Genomic DNA, 18,396 nt, shown 5'->3' on the forward strand with positions numbered 1-18,396 from the left:
CGAATTATCAAAATCTCTGACATTAGTTTTCTTCTCTTTTGATAAAATACATTTTTACGAAGTATCAAGTTTGTAGCTTTAAATAAAATTTGAACCCTATACAAACTTTCAACCCCCTTTTTAACCCTGTTAGGGGATGAATTTAACAAAACGCTAAAATAACTTTTCCTGTCTTCTAATAATATCCCCAAATAGAAAGATTTAAGTCGCGCGTTCGAAAAAATGTTTGATATCCATACAAACTTCCAACCCCTTTTTCACCACCTTAGGGGATGAATTTTCAAAAACGCTGAAATTAGTTTTCTTGTATCTTAATTTAATACCTTTTTGCAAAGTTTCAAGTTCCTAGCTTAAAATAAATTTGCACCCTAAGACGAACTTTCATCCTCTTTTTATCCCCCTTAGGGATTGAATTTCCAAAAACGTAGCAATTACTTTTTTTGTAATCGGCTATTATGCCTTTCTAAGAAGTTTCAAAGCATTTGTAATGGATTAAAACTTTTAACCCCTTTTTAAGCCTGTTGAGGGATGAATTTTACAAAACGCTGTAATTATTTTTCCTGTATTTTAATAATATCCCGAAATACAAAGATTCAAGTCCTGCGTTCGAAAAAATGTTTGATATCCATACAAACCTTCAACCCCTTTTTCACTACCTAAAATTTGCACCCCAGGACAAAGTTACATTCCCCTTTTTTACCCCCTTAGGGGTTGAATTACCTAAAACGTCGCAATTCCTGTTTTTTGTCATCGGCTATTATGTCTTTCTAAGAAGTTTCAAAGCATTTGTAATGGATCAAACTTTCAACCCCTTTTTAACCCTGTTAGGGGATGAATTTTGAAAAACGCTGAAATTACTTTTCCCGTCTTATAATAATATCCCCATATACAAAGTTTCAAGTCCAACACTCACAAAAATATTTGATCTCCATACAAACTTTCAACCCCTTTTTCACCACCTTGGGGGATGAATTTTCGAAAACGCAGAAATTTGTTTTCTTGTTTTTTGATTTAATACCCTTTTACGAAGTTTCAAGGTCCTAGCTTAAAATAAAATTTGCACCCCAGGACAAAGTTTCATCCCCTTTTTTACCCCCTTAGGGGTTGAATTACCTAAAATGTCGCAATTCCTTTTTTTGTCATCGGCTATTATGTCTTTCTAAGAAGTTTCAAAGCATTTGTAATGGATTCAAACTTTCAACCCCTTTTTAACCCTGTTAGGGGATGAATTTTGAAAAACGCTGAAATTACTTTTCCCGTCTTATAATAATATCCCCATATACAAAGTTTCAAGTCCAACACTCACAAAAATATTTGATCTCCATACAAACTTTCAACCCCTTTTTCACCACCTTGGGGGATGAATTTTCGAAAACGCAGAAATTAGTTTTCTTGTTTTTTGATTTAATACCCTTTTACGAAGTTTCAAGGTCCTAGCTTAAAATAAAATTTGCACCCCAGGACAAAGTTTCATCCCCTTTTTTACCCCCTTAGGCGTTGAATTACCTAAAATGTCGCAATTCCTTTTTTTTGTCATCGGCTATTATGTCTTTCTAAGAAGTTTCAAAGCATTTGTAATGGATTCAAACTTTCAACCTCTTTTTAACCCTGTTAGGGGATGAATTTTGAAAAACGCTGAAATTACTTTTCCTGTCTTATAATAATATCCCCATATACAAAGTTTCAAGTCCAACACTCACAAAAATATTTGATCTCCATACAAACTTTTAACCCCTTTTTCACCACCCTGGGGGATGAATTTTCGAAAACGCAGAAATTAGTTTTCTTGTTTTTTAATATAGTACATTTTTACAAAGTTTCAAATTCCTAGCTTAAAATAAAACTTGCACCCCATACAACCTTTCATCCCCTTTTCAACCCCCTTAGGGGTTGAATTTTTCAAAATCGCTTCTTATCTCTTGTACACTTTATAAATTCAACCTAGTGTGCAAATTTCAACTTTCTAGCTTTTGTAGTTTCGGCTCTGCGTTGATGAATCAGTCAGTCAGTCAGTCAGTCAGTCAGTCAGTCAGGACACTTGCATTTATATATATAGATAACGTAAGGGTCTCCAGCGGTGTATCCGCTAGTAAACGGTAAAGTGCGAGCCGGACTCGCGCGCTGAAGTTTCCATAACTTTTCTAGGCGCGCGTGGGCGGCGTTTCACAACACGACTACTTGTAGCTCATATCATAATATATCTCCAAACGGCGTATTATCGAATGTGGCCCATAATTTCCTAAAATCATTTTTTCTTGGTGGCAGTTTTTGCGTTCCCATATTTTTCCAGTGGAATTTCTGCACTGAAATTTGCTATTTCATAACCTCTTGGTTGATCGGACTTAAATGACTATTACGGGACTATTACGGGATTATCTATAAATCAATTTCGCAGAGAATGACTAAGGGTAGAAACACCACACCAAATAAAATTGTATTTTCTAATCCATTCAGGTGATCTCACTTCATAAGATACTAGCGATCTGCCCCGGCTTTGCAAGGGTTAACAAATTATACACAAACCTTCCTCAAGAATCACCCTATCGATAGGTAAAAACCGCATGAAAATCCTTTCAGTAGTTTTTGAGTTTATTAGAACAAACAGACAGACGCGGCGGGGGACTTTGTTTTACAAGGTGTGTAGTGATATAAAGAAATGCTTATATTTGATTCATTCAGCACTCACGCTGTCACATGCTTGCATTATTATTATGTTATATTTTTAAGACAATGATATGCCATTGTCAACCAGCCAAGCTACTAATCGATTGGGCATTCTGCATAATGACTCACGCTTCGTTGCTCGAACGTCGTATAATTTTTATCGACGCAAATGTTTTGCTTTTGTTTGGCTAATAATCTTAGGCTGGTATTCCATTCCACATTCCACCTGTCCAATTTCTTTGTCCTATGTCATTGCGTCTCACTCTCTCATTAATGTGAGACGCAATATACATTGGACAAAAAAATTGGACAGGTGTAATACCCACTGCGTAGGTACCTATATTTGTACTAGCTGATGCCCGCGACTTCGTACGCGTGGATTTGTATATTGGTGGTTGTATATTCTACATTAGCTTAGAACATTATGCAGCAAGAGATTGCGGTAGGACGGTTAATCATTTGTTAATTATTAATATTATACAACGCATGAGACTTTGTCTTTCACAACCTACGAAGTTTCAAGCCCCTAACTGAATAAAATTGTCCTCGATATAATCCCTCTAAACCCCCTTAGAAGATTTTCATGTCCTCTATTTAATAAAACCTACTACCTAACTACCTATTTACGAAGTTTGAAGTTCCTAGCTTTAAATAAAATTTGAACCCCTTTTTAACCATTTTAGGAGATGATTTTTTTAAAAGCTGAAATTATTTTTCTTGTATTCTAATAATATGCCTTTATACAACGATTCAAGTCCCGCACTCAAAAAAATGTTTGGCCTCCATACAAATTTTCAACCCCTTTTTCACCACCTCGTGGGACGAATTATCAAAATCTCTGACATTAGTTTTCTTCTCTTTTGATAAAATACATTTTTACGAAGTATCAAGTTTGTAGCTTTAAATAAAATTTGAACCCTATACAAACTTTCAACCCCCTTTTTAACCCTGTTAGGGGATGAATTTAACAAAACGCTAAAATAACTTTTCCTGTCTTCTAATAATATCCCCAAATAGAAAGATTTAAGTCGCGCGTTCGAAAAAATGTTTGATATCCATACAAACTTCCAACCCCTTTTTCACCACCTTAGGGGATGAATTTTCAAAAACGCTGAAATTAGTTTTCTTGTATCTTAATTTAATACCTTTTTGCAAAGTTTCAAGTTCCTAGCTTAAAATAAATTTGCACCCTAAGACGAACTTTCATCCTCTTTTTATCCCCCTTAGGGATTGAATTTCCAAAAACGTAGCAATTACTTTTTTTGTAATCGGCTATTATGCCTTTCTAAGAAGTTTCAAAGCATTTGTAATGGATTAAAACTTTTAACCCCTTTTTAAGCCTGTTGAGGGATGAATTTTACAAAACGCTGTAATTATTTTTCCTGTATTTTAATAATATCCCGAAATACAAAGATTCAAGTCCTGCGTTCGAAAAAATGTTTGATATCCATACAAACCTTCAACCCCTTTTTCACTACCTAAAATTTGCACCCCAGGACAAAGTTACATTCCCCTTTTTTACCCCCTTAGGGGTTGAATTACCTAAAACGTCGCAATTCCTGTTTTTTGTCATCGGCTATTATGTCTTTCTAAGAAGTTTCAAAGCATTTGTAATGGATCAAACTTTCAACCCCTTTTTAACCCTGTTAGGGGATGAATTTTGAAAAACGCTGAAATTACTTTTCCCGTCTTATAATAATATCCCCATATACAAAGTTTCAAGTCCAACACTCACAAAAATATTTGATCTCCATACAAACTTTCAACCCCTTTTTCACCACCTTGGGGGATGAATTTTCGAAAACGCAGAAATTTGTTTTCTTGTTTTTTGATTTAATACCCTTTTACGAAGTTTCAAGGTCCTAGCTTAAAATAAAATTTGCACCCCAGGACAAAGTTTCATCCCCTTTTTTACCCCCTTAGGGGTTGAATTACCTAAAATGTCGCAATTCCTTTTTTTGTCATCGGCTATTATGTCTTTCTAAGAAGTTTCAAAGCATTTGTAATGGATTCAAACTTTCAACCCCTTTTTAACCCTGTTAGGGGATGAATTTTGAAAAACGCTGAAATTACTTTTCCCGTCTTATAATAATATCCCCATATACAAAGTTTCAAGTCCAACACTCACAAAAATATTTGATCTCCATACAAACTTTCAACCCCTTTTTCACCACCTTGGGGGATGAATTTTCGAAAACGCAGAAATTAGTTTTCTTGTTTTTTGATTTAATACCCTTTTACGAAGTTTCAAGGTCCTAGCTTAAAATAAAATTTGCACCCCAGGACAAAGTTTCATCCCCTTTTTTACCCCCTTAGGCGTTGAATTACCTAAAATGTCGCAATTCCTTTTTTTTGTCATCGGCTATTATGTCTTTCTAAGAAGTTTCAAAGCATTTGTAATGGATTCAAACTTTCAACCTCTTTTTAACCCTGTTAGGGGATGAATTTTGAAAAACGCTGAAATTACTTTTCCTGTCTTATAATAATATCCCCATATACAAAGTTTCAAGTCCAACACTCACAAAAATATTTGATCTCCATACAAACTTTTAACCCCTTTTTCACCACCCTGGGGGATGAATTTTCGAAAACGCAGAAATTAGTTTTCTTGTTTTTTAATATAGTACATTTTTACAAAGTTTCAAATTCCTAGCTTAAAATAAAACTTGCACCCCATACAACCTTTCATCCCCTTTTCAACCCCCTTAGGGGTTGAATTTTTCAAAATCGCTTCTTATCTCTTGTACACTTTATAAATTCAACCTAGTGTGCAAATTTCAACTTTCTAGCTTTTGTAGTTTCGGCTCTGCGTTGATGAATCAGTCAGTCAGTCAGTCAGTCAGTCAGTCAGTCAGGACACTTGCATTTATATATATAGATATGTAGTGCTTCAAATCTTGTAACCAAAATTTGAACCACTTCCCGGTGTCTGGTTGAGCTGAAATTTGGCATACTTCCGTATTTCCGATGACAATGCAATATTATGCTAACATGGAGCTGATCTGATGATGTAGTCGGAATATAGCCAAAGGAACTCTTCGATGGAAAAACCTAAACACATTGAGTTTAGGCTCATTAGAAAGATCTCGAGAAGCACTTGATAGACATGTACAGGAGAGAGAGTACAGTCGGCAATAAAACTGTGTATCAAAAAATATTTTTGTCGGTCACCTGTTGTCTGTTGGTTTCGTCATCTGACATTTTTTTAAGTGAAAACTTCTTTAGCGGCGCTGTGTACTTTTTGTGATGGGGAAAAAATGTTAAACTCGTAACTGGTGTCACGTTACCGTAAGACGGTCACGTGACCTGAGGGCCTACCGCGAACCACGTTCGACGTGTTGCCTCCCTGTCGCACTTGTAAATTCGTACGTAAGTGTGACAGGGAGGCAACACGTCGAACGTGGTTCGCGGTAGGCCCTCTGATCGAAAAACTGTTACTTCAATGTCATTGAGTTTTTCTTTATTGATTTAAATGCCATCTAGTGAGTTTCGATCTAATTGGTATTAATATAACTGGAGTACTAACAGTGATGTGCTTAGGGGTTTCAAGTAATGCGACGAAATAACGCTAGATGGCGTTTTGTTTCGGTCTGTCGGCACTCCCTGAGTGCAACCCGTTGTTTTTTTTTAAAGTAAAAATAGACAGACATATTAGTCCCACGAATCTGCCGGTCAATTCATGTATCAAACACTTTCCTTATCGGGTTGTGTTAAAATCCGGAACTACACAGTACGCACTATCACTATTATCTAACGTTCCAAATGTCCCAAATACTAGTTATCTTACGAACAAATATGACATCAACAAATATTGTCTTCGTATGACCGACTGTTATTATTAGACTATGATCCCGAGAATATCGTATATTTTTAGATCATAATATTCATAATGCACGCCAATTTAGTAATAGAACTCGATAAAATATATCGTAAAAACCGTAAAAACGCGATAAAAGTAATTGCAATGAATGGATATTGTCCGGGAACCAATGTACAGTCGCCATCAGATATATCGGAGCGGCCAGGGTGCTCAAAAATATCTGCACACGCCTCTATTGTTAAGGCTTTAAAGTGGTTGTTTAGATATATTACATCATCTTGGCCGCTCCGATATATCTGATGGCGACTGTACGATTTCGTGCCAATTGCAGTGGAGACTGCGGGACCCTGGGGAGCGGAGGCTAAAGGCTTTATAAAGGTCGCCGCCTTAGGGATAGGGGCTGCGATCTACGCTCCGGGTCGTATCTGGTACAGTACCCGTACCATGAGTCACTGACAGTGTCAAAACTAATATAATCTACGTAATTTACTTTCTATACGTCTCGCTGGCACTAATATACGAGTACGAGCGAGATAAATCGATAGCATTTATGTCAGTGCCAAACTGGTGGTAGCCACACTGATGTATTTTACATGTTTTAGTGTAAGTAATATAATGTCAATAATGTTACAACAGAGCGGTCATCAATGAACGATAAAAGTGACTCATAACACCTGCACTTTTTGCACACTACTCAACTGCGATCAAAACTCGACTGTATTACAATATAAACACGGTTGAAACTTAGAGAAGTTTGAATTGATCAGCATATTGCTAAGCCGGCGTTTTGTTTCGGTCTGTTCGACATGATACGAAGTTGCGAAGTAACAGAGAGGAGGAGTTCGCAAATCACGGGAGTCTTTTTCTTCTATCACTCTAATTACGCCTTAATTAAATAAGTTTTTGGCAAAAAAAATATTTTTAGTACAAGCTTTTATCGCTGCCTGTACTTTTTTTTAAGGCAACTAATACTCATCGAGACTATTCTAAAAACCCCAAACACAATTAGGTTTCGTTGTTTAATCACAGAGTTCCTATGGCCACCTCCTGTCTCCATCATCAGATCAGCTCGATGGTGGAGCAACACTAGAGGGGTTGCAGGTGCGTTACCGGCCTTTAAGATGTATTTAACAAGAATATCTGGGAGACATATAAAATCTCAAAAATGCGCGTTTTCCCAGAGATAAGACCTAGCTAGATCGATTTTTCACCCCCGAAAACTCCCATATAGCAAATTTCATCGAAATCGTTAGAGCCGTTCCCGAGATCCCCGAAGTATAATATTAAATATAAATAAATATACAAGAATTGCTCGTTTAAAGGTACATATATTATTACTGACTTTGACAATACAAGTAGGTAGGTATGGGTTGCTATTAAGGTACGTAAACAGCGTAGTACGCAGGTATGAGTATGTACATAATACGAGTCAGAAATAGACCAAGGCGAGCGCTACCTTAAATATTATGCTGTATATCCTGTCCCGAAATACGACTTGACGAAATATAAGGGCACTGTCAAAGGGCCAAGGAAAGGGCCTACGTATACATATTACGCTTTATTTATTTTTAGGAACAACTCCACACTCATATAGGAAGTGCGAAGGTTTTTATTAATAGGCACGTTTTGCGGTTTTATTTTCATTATACTCGTAATTAAAGTTTCATAAAAGCGGCCAAGTGCGAGTCGGACTCGCCCATGAAGGGTTCCGTATTTAGGCGATTTATGACGTATAAAAAAAAAACTACTTACTAGATCTCGTTCAAACCAATTTTCGGTGGAAGTTTACATGGTAATGTACATCATATATTTTTTTTAGTTTTATCATTCTCTTATTTTAGAAGTTACAGGGGGGGGGGACACACATTTTACCACTTTGGAAGTGTCTCTCGCGCAAACTATTCAGTTTAGAAAAAAATGATATTAGAAACCTCAATATCATTTTTGAAGACCTATCCATAGATACCCCACACGTATGGGTTTGATGAAAAAAAAATTTTTGAGTTTCAGTTCAGTATGGGGAACCCCAAAAATTTATTGTTTTTTTTCTATTTTGGTGTGAAAATCTTAATGCGGTTCACAGAATACATCTACTTACCAAGTTTCAACAGTATAGTTCTTATAGTTTCGGAGAAAAGTGGCTGTGACATACGGACGGACAGACGGACAGACGGACAGACAGACAGACATGACGAATCTATAAGGGTTCCGTTTTTTGCCATTTGGCTACGGAACCCTAAAAAGGAACCGACCAAGATTTTAAGTAAATGCCATCATATTATGGTCTTCATCACCAGCCCTGTACCCTTCAAATGCATGAGTTACTAGAACATTTTTCTCGATTGATATTTTTTTTTTTACAATTGACCTCATTGTTACAGTTTAAACTTAGGCAGCAAATTTCCATCAAACAACGGTCCTTATGATGCATGTGCAAAAAGGACCTTTCTATCAGAATATCTCTTGGAATTTAAGATAAAAAGGACCTTATTGCACTTGAAGAATAAGGACCCTTCTGTGCTGGAAAGTGAAAAAGGCTTCAGTTTGTATGTCTACGGCTGTCCAACTGTTCAACACCACATGACGAATATATTTCTTCAATTCGCTTGAAATTTTGTGGCCTGCTTCGATTTATTTATTAGCCTACTTTAGTGTCACACTGCTGGGCAAAGGCCTCCCCTTGTTTTCTTTACTCGACAATGTATTATACCTATATGTCTTATTTTCAATGTTTAAAAAAGGCGGCACCACAGGGTTTCCCGAGGTCTACAGTTTAAAGAGACACTGTAAGTAATAAGTGTTGATAATAATCTTTAATAGAAAAAAACCGACTTCTCTAACTACTAGCCTGGACCCACTTAACGGCGCTTATACTTTATTTGGTAATATGTATACATTTTATGGTAATCATAGTGGTTTGTTTAGTTTAGGTATCATAGTGGTTTTCCGGATCAAGGTCCGGGTCCGTGTCCGGATCCGGGTCCGAGTCCGAGTACGGGTCCGAGTCCGAGTACGGGTCCGAGTCCGGCCGAGGCGGGCCCAGTCCAAGTCAAAATCGAAATTCAGAATCACAAAACGTGTACTATGCGTCGTTGAAGAGTTCTGTTCTGATCATCATCAGCAGTTCCGCTTCATCAAATGCCACAGTTTGTAATGTAAATGCTTGATTTTCTGATGAAAATATATAAAATTATATACGTATGCCTTTAAGATTTGAGGAGTTCCCTCAATTCCTCATGGATCCCATGTTCAGGACTTGAGATTGACATAAATGTGCCTAAAAACCTAACTTGCTTAACAAACATAACGAAAAGGACAAATCGCCAAATGCGAGCTATGCGTCGTTGAAGAGTTCCGTTATGATCATCATCAGCAGTTCCACTGCATCAAATGCGACAGTTTTTAATGAAAATGCTTAATTTTTTGATGAAAATACAAAAATCTCTATATGCATGCCTTTAAGATTTGAGGAGTTCCCTCGATTCCTCATGGATCCCATCATCAGAACTCGAGCTTGACAAAAATGTGGCTTAAAAACATAACTTGCTTAACAAACATAACGAAGAGGACAAATCGTCAAACGTGTACTATGCGTCGTTGAAGAGTTCCGTTCTGATCATCATCAGCAGTTCCACTTCATCAAATGTCACTTTTTTAAATGTATATGCTTGATTTATTGATAAAAACACAAAAATCACTATATGTATGCCTTTAAGATTTGAGGAGTTCCCTCGATTCCTCATGGATCCCATCATCAGAACTGGGTTTTGACAAAAACGGGACCAATCTGTATGCATCGACATACAATTAAAAAAAAAAAAATTTCAAAATCGGTCCAGTAATGACGGAGATATGGAGTAACAAACATAAAAAAAAATAAAAAAAATAAAAAAAATAAAAAAAATAAAAAAAATAAAAAAAAATAAAAAAAAACAACCGAATTGATAACCTCCTCCTTTTAGATTTGGAAGTCGGTTAAAAATTGTATGCCATCATTCCTTAATATTTAGATATAAGGGCACAATAGCAAATTGAATTGTACACCAATAGCAAATAACTATGCTTTTTTTGTTGATCCAAAATCCAAACTTAAAAAAATACCTATTTTGGTACGGAACTCTAAAAAGTGAAGAGCACATTACATAAATGCGAAAGAACGATCTAAATGTGTGTGATGAGTAGTCATCAAGACGATTTTAACGATAACAAACCTAAACTCATGATTGTATTGTTGTAGGGATAGGGGTAAACCAAAATCAAGAGGCAAACTAGCAAACATCGGCAGTTAAGCAAAAGCTAAGCTACTTAAAAACACTTCTATTAATGAATCATTATGTATCTCATAGACACTATCGAAAGCACAAGTGTAATGACACAAACGTGTGTATTACGACACCCCATTGTCAGCCATAATGGTTGTACAATGTTATCACTTTCCCAGTATTGTGCTTTTCTCGAACGGGAATGCTTGCCACTATCTAGGTTTAAATCTAGTTAAGCTATGTTTTTATACTTTATGTACAGTCACTTGCAATAATATATTACTCGACGGCTGCAAAAATATGATCACACTCTTATGGCCCGACAAATAAGATCGTGTCAGATATTTTTGCAGCCTTCATTGTGTAACATATTGTTGCAGGTAACTCTACTAACACAGTAGGATTATTGGTTGCAGAGGCTCTACTCAGAAAAACGAAATTTCTTTATCTGCCTTTTAATGGGAGGTATGTAGACACATACCGCTCATTAAAACAAAAACTTGTTGAGCTATTTTCACTTTATAAAATAAGAGCCTCATTTCAATGTCTAATGCAGAGGTCACCAATTAGTAGCTTCTGGGGTCCGATTTTTAAAATAATATGACCATTGCAGTGAGTTTCTACCCGAGTTTACTAAATAAGTAAAAAAGCGGCCAAGTGCGAGTCGGACTCGCCCATCAAGGGTTCCGTATTTAGGCGATTTATGACGTATAAAAAAAAAAACTACTTACTAGATCTCGCTCAAACCAATTTTCGGTGGAAGTTTACATGGTAATCGACATCATATATTTTTTTTAGTTTTATCATTCTCTTATTTTAGAAGTTACAGGGGGGGGGACACACATTTTACCACTTTGGAAGTGTCTCTCGCGCAAACTATTCAGTTTAGAAAAAAATGATATTAGAAACCTCAATATCATTTTTGAAGACCTATCCATAGATACCCCACACGTATGGGTTTGATGAAAAAAAAATTTTTGAGTTTCAGTTCGAAGTATGGGGAACCCCAAAAATTTATTGTTTTTTTTCTATTTTTGTGTGAAAATCTTAATGCGGTTCACAGAATACATCTACTTACCAAGTTTCAACAGTATAGTTCTTATAGTTTCGGAGAAAAGTGGCTGTGACATACGGACGGACAGACAGACAGACAGACAGACAGACATGACGAATCTATAAGGGTTCCGTTTTTTTCCATTTGGCTACAGAACCCTAAAAAATACTAATGTAGGCGGTCTGGATCCAGATCGCGGTCCGCCATTTGGTGACCCCTGGTCTAATGTCCATGGAAATTTTATATTAAAATACTTATTAACTAGGTTATTGTGGAACAAATAAATATAAATATTGTATCAAAACTTATAAACGAAACGTAACTAAATTAAAGTATCCTAAACTAATAATAATAATAAAAAACACCCCTAACCCTAAAGTAAAAATTCACCTAAACCTAAAACTAAATGAAATAGATTTAACATTTACCTGTGTTTCCCAAACCAAGTTTTACCTTACAATTAATAGAACCTTATTATATCAAAATAGCTTTAATAGCTCGTAAGATATATTTCTTATCAAAATAGAATGCTCAGCGTGGCATTCACCTTCACTGATTACATATTAATGAGCCAAATAAACAGTAGTCACCATTACGAGATAACAACTTAGTTTGTCGCACCAAAATATACCTTATAATGTTCAACAGTAATATACAAATTTGATTAACACAAACCCTAAGTACATTGACTTGGTCCTTTAAAGAAATCTATTTCAACATCACTTTTAATAACAATATATAAAAGAATAGGATAAAATAAATGGGCATTAGGTAATTTGTCACAATTAAGAATAATAAATATCTGCGAGACCAAGCTTTGCTCGGAAAACATACAAAAACTCAAAAATCCGCGTTTTCCCAGAGGTAAGACTTAGCTAGATCGACTTTTCACCCCCGAAAACCCCCATATAGCAAATTTCATTGAAATTGTTAGAGCAGTTTCCGAGATGCTCAAAACATATAAATAAATATACAAGAATTGCTGTAATGCAGGAGAATAGATTCAGTAAAGTTTTCAGCTGTTACATTAAGTTTATAAATCATTCACCAGTATAGGGACTACATATTTACTAATTTTAGACTGTGAAGTGATTTATTTATTCCCATTTATATCCGTAATAAATGTAAATAGCGTCTTAACACCGTGTACTGCCCACAACATTAGATTTATTGCTAGATGCTTCACAGATTACTATGTTATTTTTAGATTTAAAAATACAGTGAGTGATAAATGAAAGAGTGGACTCACCTTGTTGTGGGGCAGCACGATGAAGGCGCCGCCTCCCGCGGACTCCACGATGATGGCCAGGAACTTGGGGTTCACGGCGCAGAACGTCGAGTCCCAAGAACTCTTGGACACCCTAATATTATCGTAACACTGCTCCCGCTTGAGGGCTTGCCCGTACACATGGCGAAATTTAGAACTACGCACCACTCTAAACGACATCTGGAAAAGAAACACAGTCCGACTACAGCCAACGAATTTGTTTAAGTAATTTCATCTGGAACATAACCTATACGTATGACCTATATTTTGACACTGTTAACTTGTTAAGATATCCAACTCACTTTTATTTGTATATATCTATTATAGTATTTACACTAGAAATTGCAATGAAATCATTTGAATTTAACTCAATATTTAACAGAAAATAAAATTGAAAGCTACTAAGGATCGAAGGGAGGACGGTTGGGAGAACGAGCGAACTCCATATTTGGTAATGCCTACTGCCACAACATTTACTAACTTTATTTTTGCTTTTCTAATATGTTACCAATCTTGAAGAAGGGTTTTTATGGTTGAGTGACTAGTTTGAAGTTTACTAATATAATTTATTTAATATTTTCGACCATATTAGAATAGAAAATCAAGTTTCCTTTTGGGTAAACTTTTCTTTATTTATGAACGCGCCTACTGAATGTCAAATTCAACAAATTTGTGGATGCGTTCATAACTAAAGTTTCAAGAAAACAACAATCTTTGATCGAACTAAAAATCGAATCAACTCGACATATAATTTAAAAGTTTGTGATAACTTACTTTAGGCACAATTTTCATAGGTGCACTTTTACGAATTAGATTTTTGTCAGCCTCAGGTGTTTGCGCGTGATAACTTCGACATCGTTCTCTCCCTAATCTCCTTGCAACCGGTGCACGAGTATTTGGGCTCGTAAAGCTATTGTGCCTTCGCACTTCCTGAAAAATAGTTTTTAAAAAATTCGAGAATTTTTCTTGTATAATATTTACATGGTAACTTAGAATAACAAAATAATTACTTCAAAAATCTAGCCCTAAACTTGCCTGGGGCATTTTAAAAAATAAACAAAACATGGTAAAAATAGTATAATTTGACCTATTTGTGTTTATTAATTTCACTATAAATTAGACTTAAAAAAAAGGTAAAAAATATTGTTTTATGACTATAATTATAGCGTTACATTGTTAAACAGGCAGTTGAAGAAAAAAAAGGAATTATAGTCGGTGCTTTAAAGGTGATAAATTACACTTTGGGTTAAGGTTCGTAAGAACAATCCAATACTCACCCCATCTACTTCCATGTTCATGTTCATCTTAAAAGCTTTAACTTCTCTTACAGTTAATTATATACAAGCTCAAACCAAATTTAAACACTAAGTACTCGTATTATGGAAAAAGAATGATAGAGCAAAAAATCTTTCAGAAAATCACAGTTGCATAAGAATCATAGGTACATAATGTAATAAAACTGTGGGTAGACAGCAAAATTTTGCTGAAGTCATTTAAACTGTGTTCCAAACCTGTTTTTTTTTATTTCGCTTATAATACATTTTTCGAATAAAACTTAAAGTCCCACAAATATACAAGATTTAGTTTTAAAACACTTATATCTAGCAATCGAATCTAATTACATCCATTAATCGATTGAATGCTACTACTACAATCACTCGTTGAACGCATCCTTTACGTTGCAGTTCGCACTTGACCAATGAGAAAAATTGTCAGATTTGACAGCAGCCAGCGACGAAAAAACGCACATTCGGTGAAAAAAATTGAGAAAACATTTTATTAATTTGAACGATTAATTTTAGTGAATTTCTGTGTTTGTGTAAAATGTTATAACTAGATGTTAACTGGATTTGGCATTGATTGAGCTTACGGGGTATGGAGGCTACAGTTTCTAAGGTAATTTTATTATTCTCTTGTTTTTACTATAAGTAGGTATACTTATGCCTCGCTATATATTTCATGTTTTGGATGGTAAATAAATATTTAAATAATAGCATAGTGTGAAGCTCGAATGAATTATTAATGGAACTTGTAAGTGATGTTTATTTACAATCTTTCATTAAGGTATTCAGCAATATTTAACAGTTTTATATTCTAATAAGTATTGCACTTCTAATCCTGCTTATTTAAAATTGTGCCGCTTAATATACTTATCTAATAACGCAATTTTTTAATGGTATATATGAAAATTCATTAATTTAAAAATATATACCTAACTGTCTACATACTCAAAGTTAAAAAAACTTCATGAATATTAGTTTCAGTGATTATTTTCAAGGTTGATGATGATTTGAACATGATATGCTTAATGACCGTATTTGTGGCTGAATGTTCACAAACATTTTAATTTCATGGTTGCCATTAAAAAGCATTTAGTACTTTAATTTATCATTGTAACTATGAAACAACATCAGAAGTTTTTGTATTATTTATTCACAGTAAACGGAAACCACCATGGAAATAAGTTTTTGGCAAAAATGTCATTTTTAGGGTTCCGTAGCCAAATGGCAAAAAACGGAACCCTTATAGATTCGTCATGTCTGTCTGTCTGTCTGTCCGTCTGTCCGTCTGTCTGTCCGTCCGTATGTCACAGCCACTTTTCTCCGAAACTATAAGAACTATACTGTTGAAACTTGGTAAGTAGATGTATTCTGTGAACCGCATTAAGATTTTCACACAAAAATAGAAAAAAAACAATAAATTTTTGGGGTTCCCCATACTTCGAACTGAAACTCAAAAATTTTTTTTTCATCAAACCCATACGTGTGGGGTATCTATGGATAGGTCTTCAAAAATGATATTGAGGTTTCTAATATCATTTTTTTCTAAACTGAATAGTTTGCGCGAGAGACACTTCCAAAGTGGTAAAATGTGTGTCCCCCCCCCTGTAACTTCTAAAATAAGAGAATGATAAAACTAAAAAAAATATATGATGTACATTACCATGTAAACTTCCACCGAAAATTGGTTTGAACGAGATCTAGTAAGTAGTTTTTTTTTTATACGTCTTAAATCGCCTAAATACGGAACCCTTCATGGGCGAGTCCGACTCGCACTTGGCCGCTTTTTTGGTACAAGCTTTTATCACTGACTGTACTTTTATTTCCACTGGCAGCTGATACTCAACCAATACAGTTCTAAAAACCCCAAACACAATAAGGTTGCGTGGTTTTCTCACAGAGTTCCTATGGCCACCTCCTGTCTCCATCATCAGATCAGCTCGATGGTATCATAATATTCCATTGCCACCTGACTTACGTATGTGTGCAAATATTCAGGTTCATTGGAAGTTGGGAAGTGGGTCAAATTTAACTTGCAGGATTTGACCCGTACTATCATAGTTATATACATACTTACATAGGTACAATGCAAGTTAAATAAAAGCTTGTAAAAATAGTCCGTAGATTTGCGCATAAATGGAAAAAACTCAAACTCGTTAAAAAAAAAACAAATTATGAAATCGGAAAATAAATGGGATGACCTTGCTGTCTGTTCATCATGGGTGATTTTAGTATATAAAGTAACACACAGCTGCCTTTTTAAATGGCAATTATTGTTCCGATTTTGTTTAAAAATCAAGTTAACACAAAATAAGTATACAATGTGAAACAGACTTGCTCACCACACACATTTAAATTTTTTTTTTCTTGAACATGACTCACACTAGTTTGTTATTTGTTATTATGAGGCATATTTTTACAGTTACGCCAAGTTTGGTGTTTTTTCCCCATTATTTTAGAATCTAGAGTTCAAGGCAAAGAAGTTTTAATCCACAAATACAAAACAATTCTTGATAAAAACTGTTACCCCCACCACACCATAGAGAAAAACCTTACAAGCAACTTAAAAAAAAAGAAAAACTGTTTGGGCAGCAAGGCGTGACACAAAAACAACATACAGACATATACAAGAGAAGACATTACATTAAATTTTGTCTCAGATAAAAAGAGTTTCTTACGAAGCCAAAATGCTTGTTATGTTGAGTCATTAGTCTGCCTGACGTCATTCACTTAACCTTACGTTTACGTTATCTCGTGTTTTTAATGTGCATACTTACATGGGTTTTAATTGTATGAGGTTTGTAATTAAAACCATACCTATAATAAATTAAATACCTATGTGTCTCTTCATATAAAACTAAAGAAATGTATGGACAATCTTTAAACAAAACAAATCCAATCCATCCTTAGTTTTAAGATTTACCTCCGATGTTTCTACCACGGGGACAACGCCGTCCTCGAAACGTCGGAGGTAAATCTTAAAACTTAGGTACGCGATTAAGTCCCGTTGTACAATTTAATAATGTGTAAAAATTGTGAAGGTTTAATCAGTGTAAAACAAATCCATACAATAATGAAATTTGCTCACAAAATTTCACAAGAATCAGTTGAGAAATGCTACCTAGACTACCTAGAGCAGTGGTGGGCAAACTTTCTTCATAGGGGGCCAGAAAGTTTAGGAAATTTAAGTGGAGGGCCAGAATTGTAGCCAAAATTTATTTTGATTTGCGATTTATTTTTGAATCGTGGGTCAATGCCATATATTAATTATTTCATAGGACTGGCGGCAGGCCGGATAAAACCATTCGCGGGCCGGAGCTGGCCCGCGGGCCGTACTTTGCCCACCACTGGCCTAGAGCAATGATGTGACAATGTGTGAGCTCAATGCAATGGTTAGAAGCGACGAAAGATCTTGTTTTTTTTACGAATCGCCTCTGTACTGTCGTTAGTTACCTACCGGCCCAAAAATGTACCTATACTATACAGGAAGTTGACAGTATCACGTGTCATAAGGTTGGCAACTGTCAAAGGTTTGCATAGAAGATGGCGCCATCATAGCTTGCCCCTTTTTTTTTAGGGTTCCGTACCTCAAAAGGAAAAAAATGGAACCCTAATAGGATCACTCGTGCGTCTTGTCTGTCCGTCCGTCTGTCACAGCCTATTTTCTCCGAAACTACTGGACCAATTAACTTGAAATTTGGCACACATATGTATGTTTGTGACCCAAAGATGGACGTGTAACGTAAATAAATAAATGAATATGGAGGCCATTTTTGGGGGGTAAATGAGAAAATTAAAAAATAAAGTTTTTGAAACTATATCATGTTACATATCAAATGAAATAGCTCATTGTAAGAATCTCAAATATATATTTTTTATAATTTTAGGATTAATGGTTTAGCAGTTATTCAAGAAAATAGGCATGCCCCCCCCCCCCCCCCCCGAAACTCCGAAACTACTGGGACTAAAATTTTGAAAAAAAATACACAAAATAGTTCTTTACCTATAGATGACAGGAAAACCTATTAGAAATGTGCAGTCAAGCGTGA

The 18,396-nt window shown here is 35.4% G+C and overlaps 2 protein-coding genes across 2 annotated transcripts in view; one reads left to right on the top strand and one right to left on the bottom strand.

Annotated features, from left to right (window-relative positions):
• LOC134657289 (coronin-1C-A) overlaps window positions 1-14,438 on the bottom strand; it is a 31,193-nt gene extending 16,755 nt beyond the window's left edge. The window contains exons 1-3 of the mRNA XM_063512872.1: window positions 14,345-14,438; window positions 13,842-13,997; window positions 13,050-13,247 (exon numbers count right to left, since the gene is read on the bottom strand). Coding sequence (XP_063368942.1) covers window positions 13,050-13,247; window positions 13,842-13,997; window positions 14,345-14,371 — 381 coding nt within the window. The 5' untranslated portion in view covers window positions 14,372-14,438. The remainder of the gene's footprint in view (window positions 1-13,049; window positions 13,248-13,841; window positions 13,998-14,344) is intronic.
• A 346-nt stretch (window positions 14,439-14,784) lies between these two features.
• The window catches only part of LOC134657089 (uncharacterized), a 35,537-nt gene continuing 31,925 nt past the window's right edge, over window positions 14,785-18,396 (top strand). Inside the window, exon 1 of the mRNA XM_063512642.1 lies at window positions 14,785-14,963. Coding sequence (XP_063368712.1) covers window positions 14,943-14,963 — 21 coding nt within the window. The 5' untranslated portion in view covers window positions 14,785-14,942. The remainder of the gene's footprint in view (window positions 14,964-18,396) is intronic.

The sequence above is a fragment of the Cydia amplana genome, chromosome 19, assembly GCF_948474715.1.
Source record: "Cydia amplana chromosome 19, ilCydAmpl1.1, whole genome shotgun sequence".
NCBI lineage: Eukaryota > Metazoa > Arthropoda > Insecta > Lepidoptera > Tortricidae > Cydia > Cydia amplana.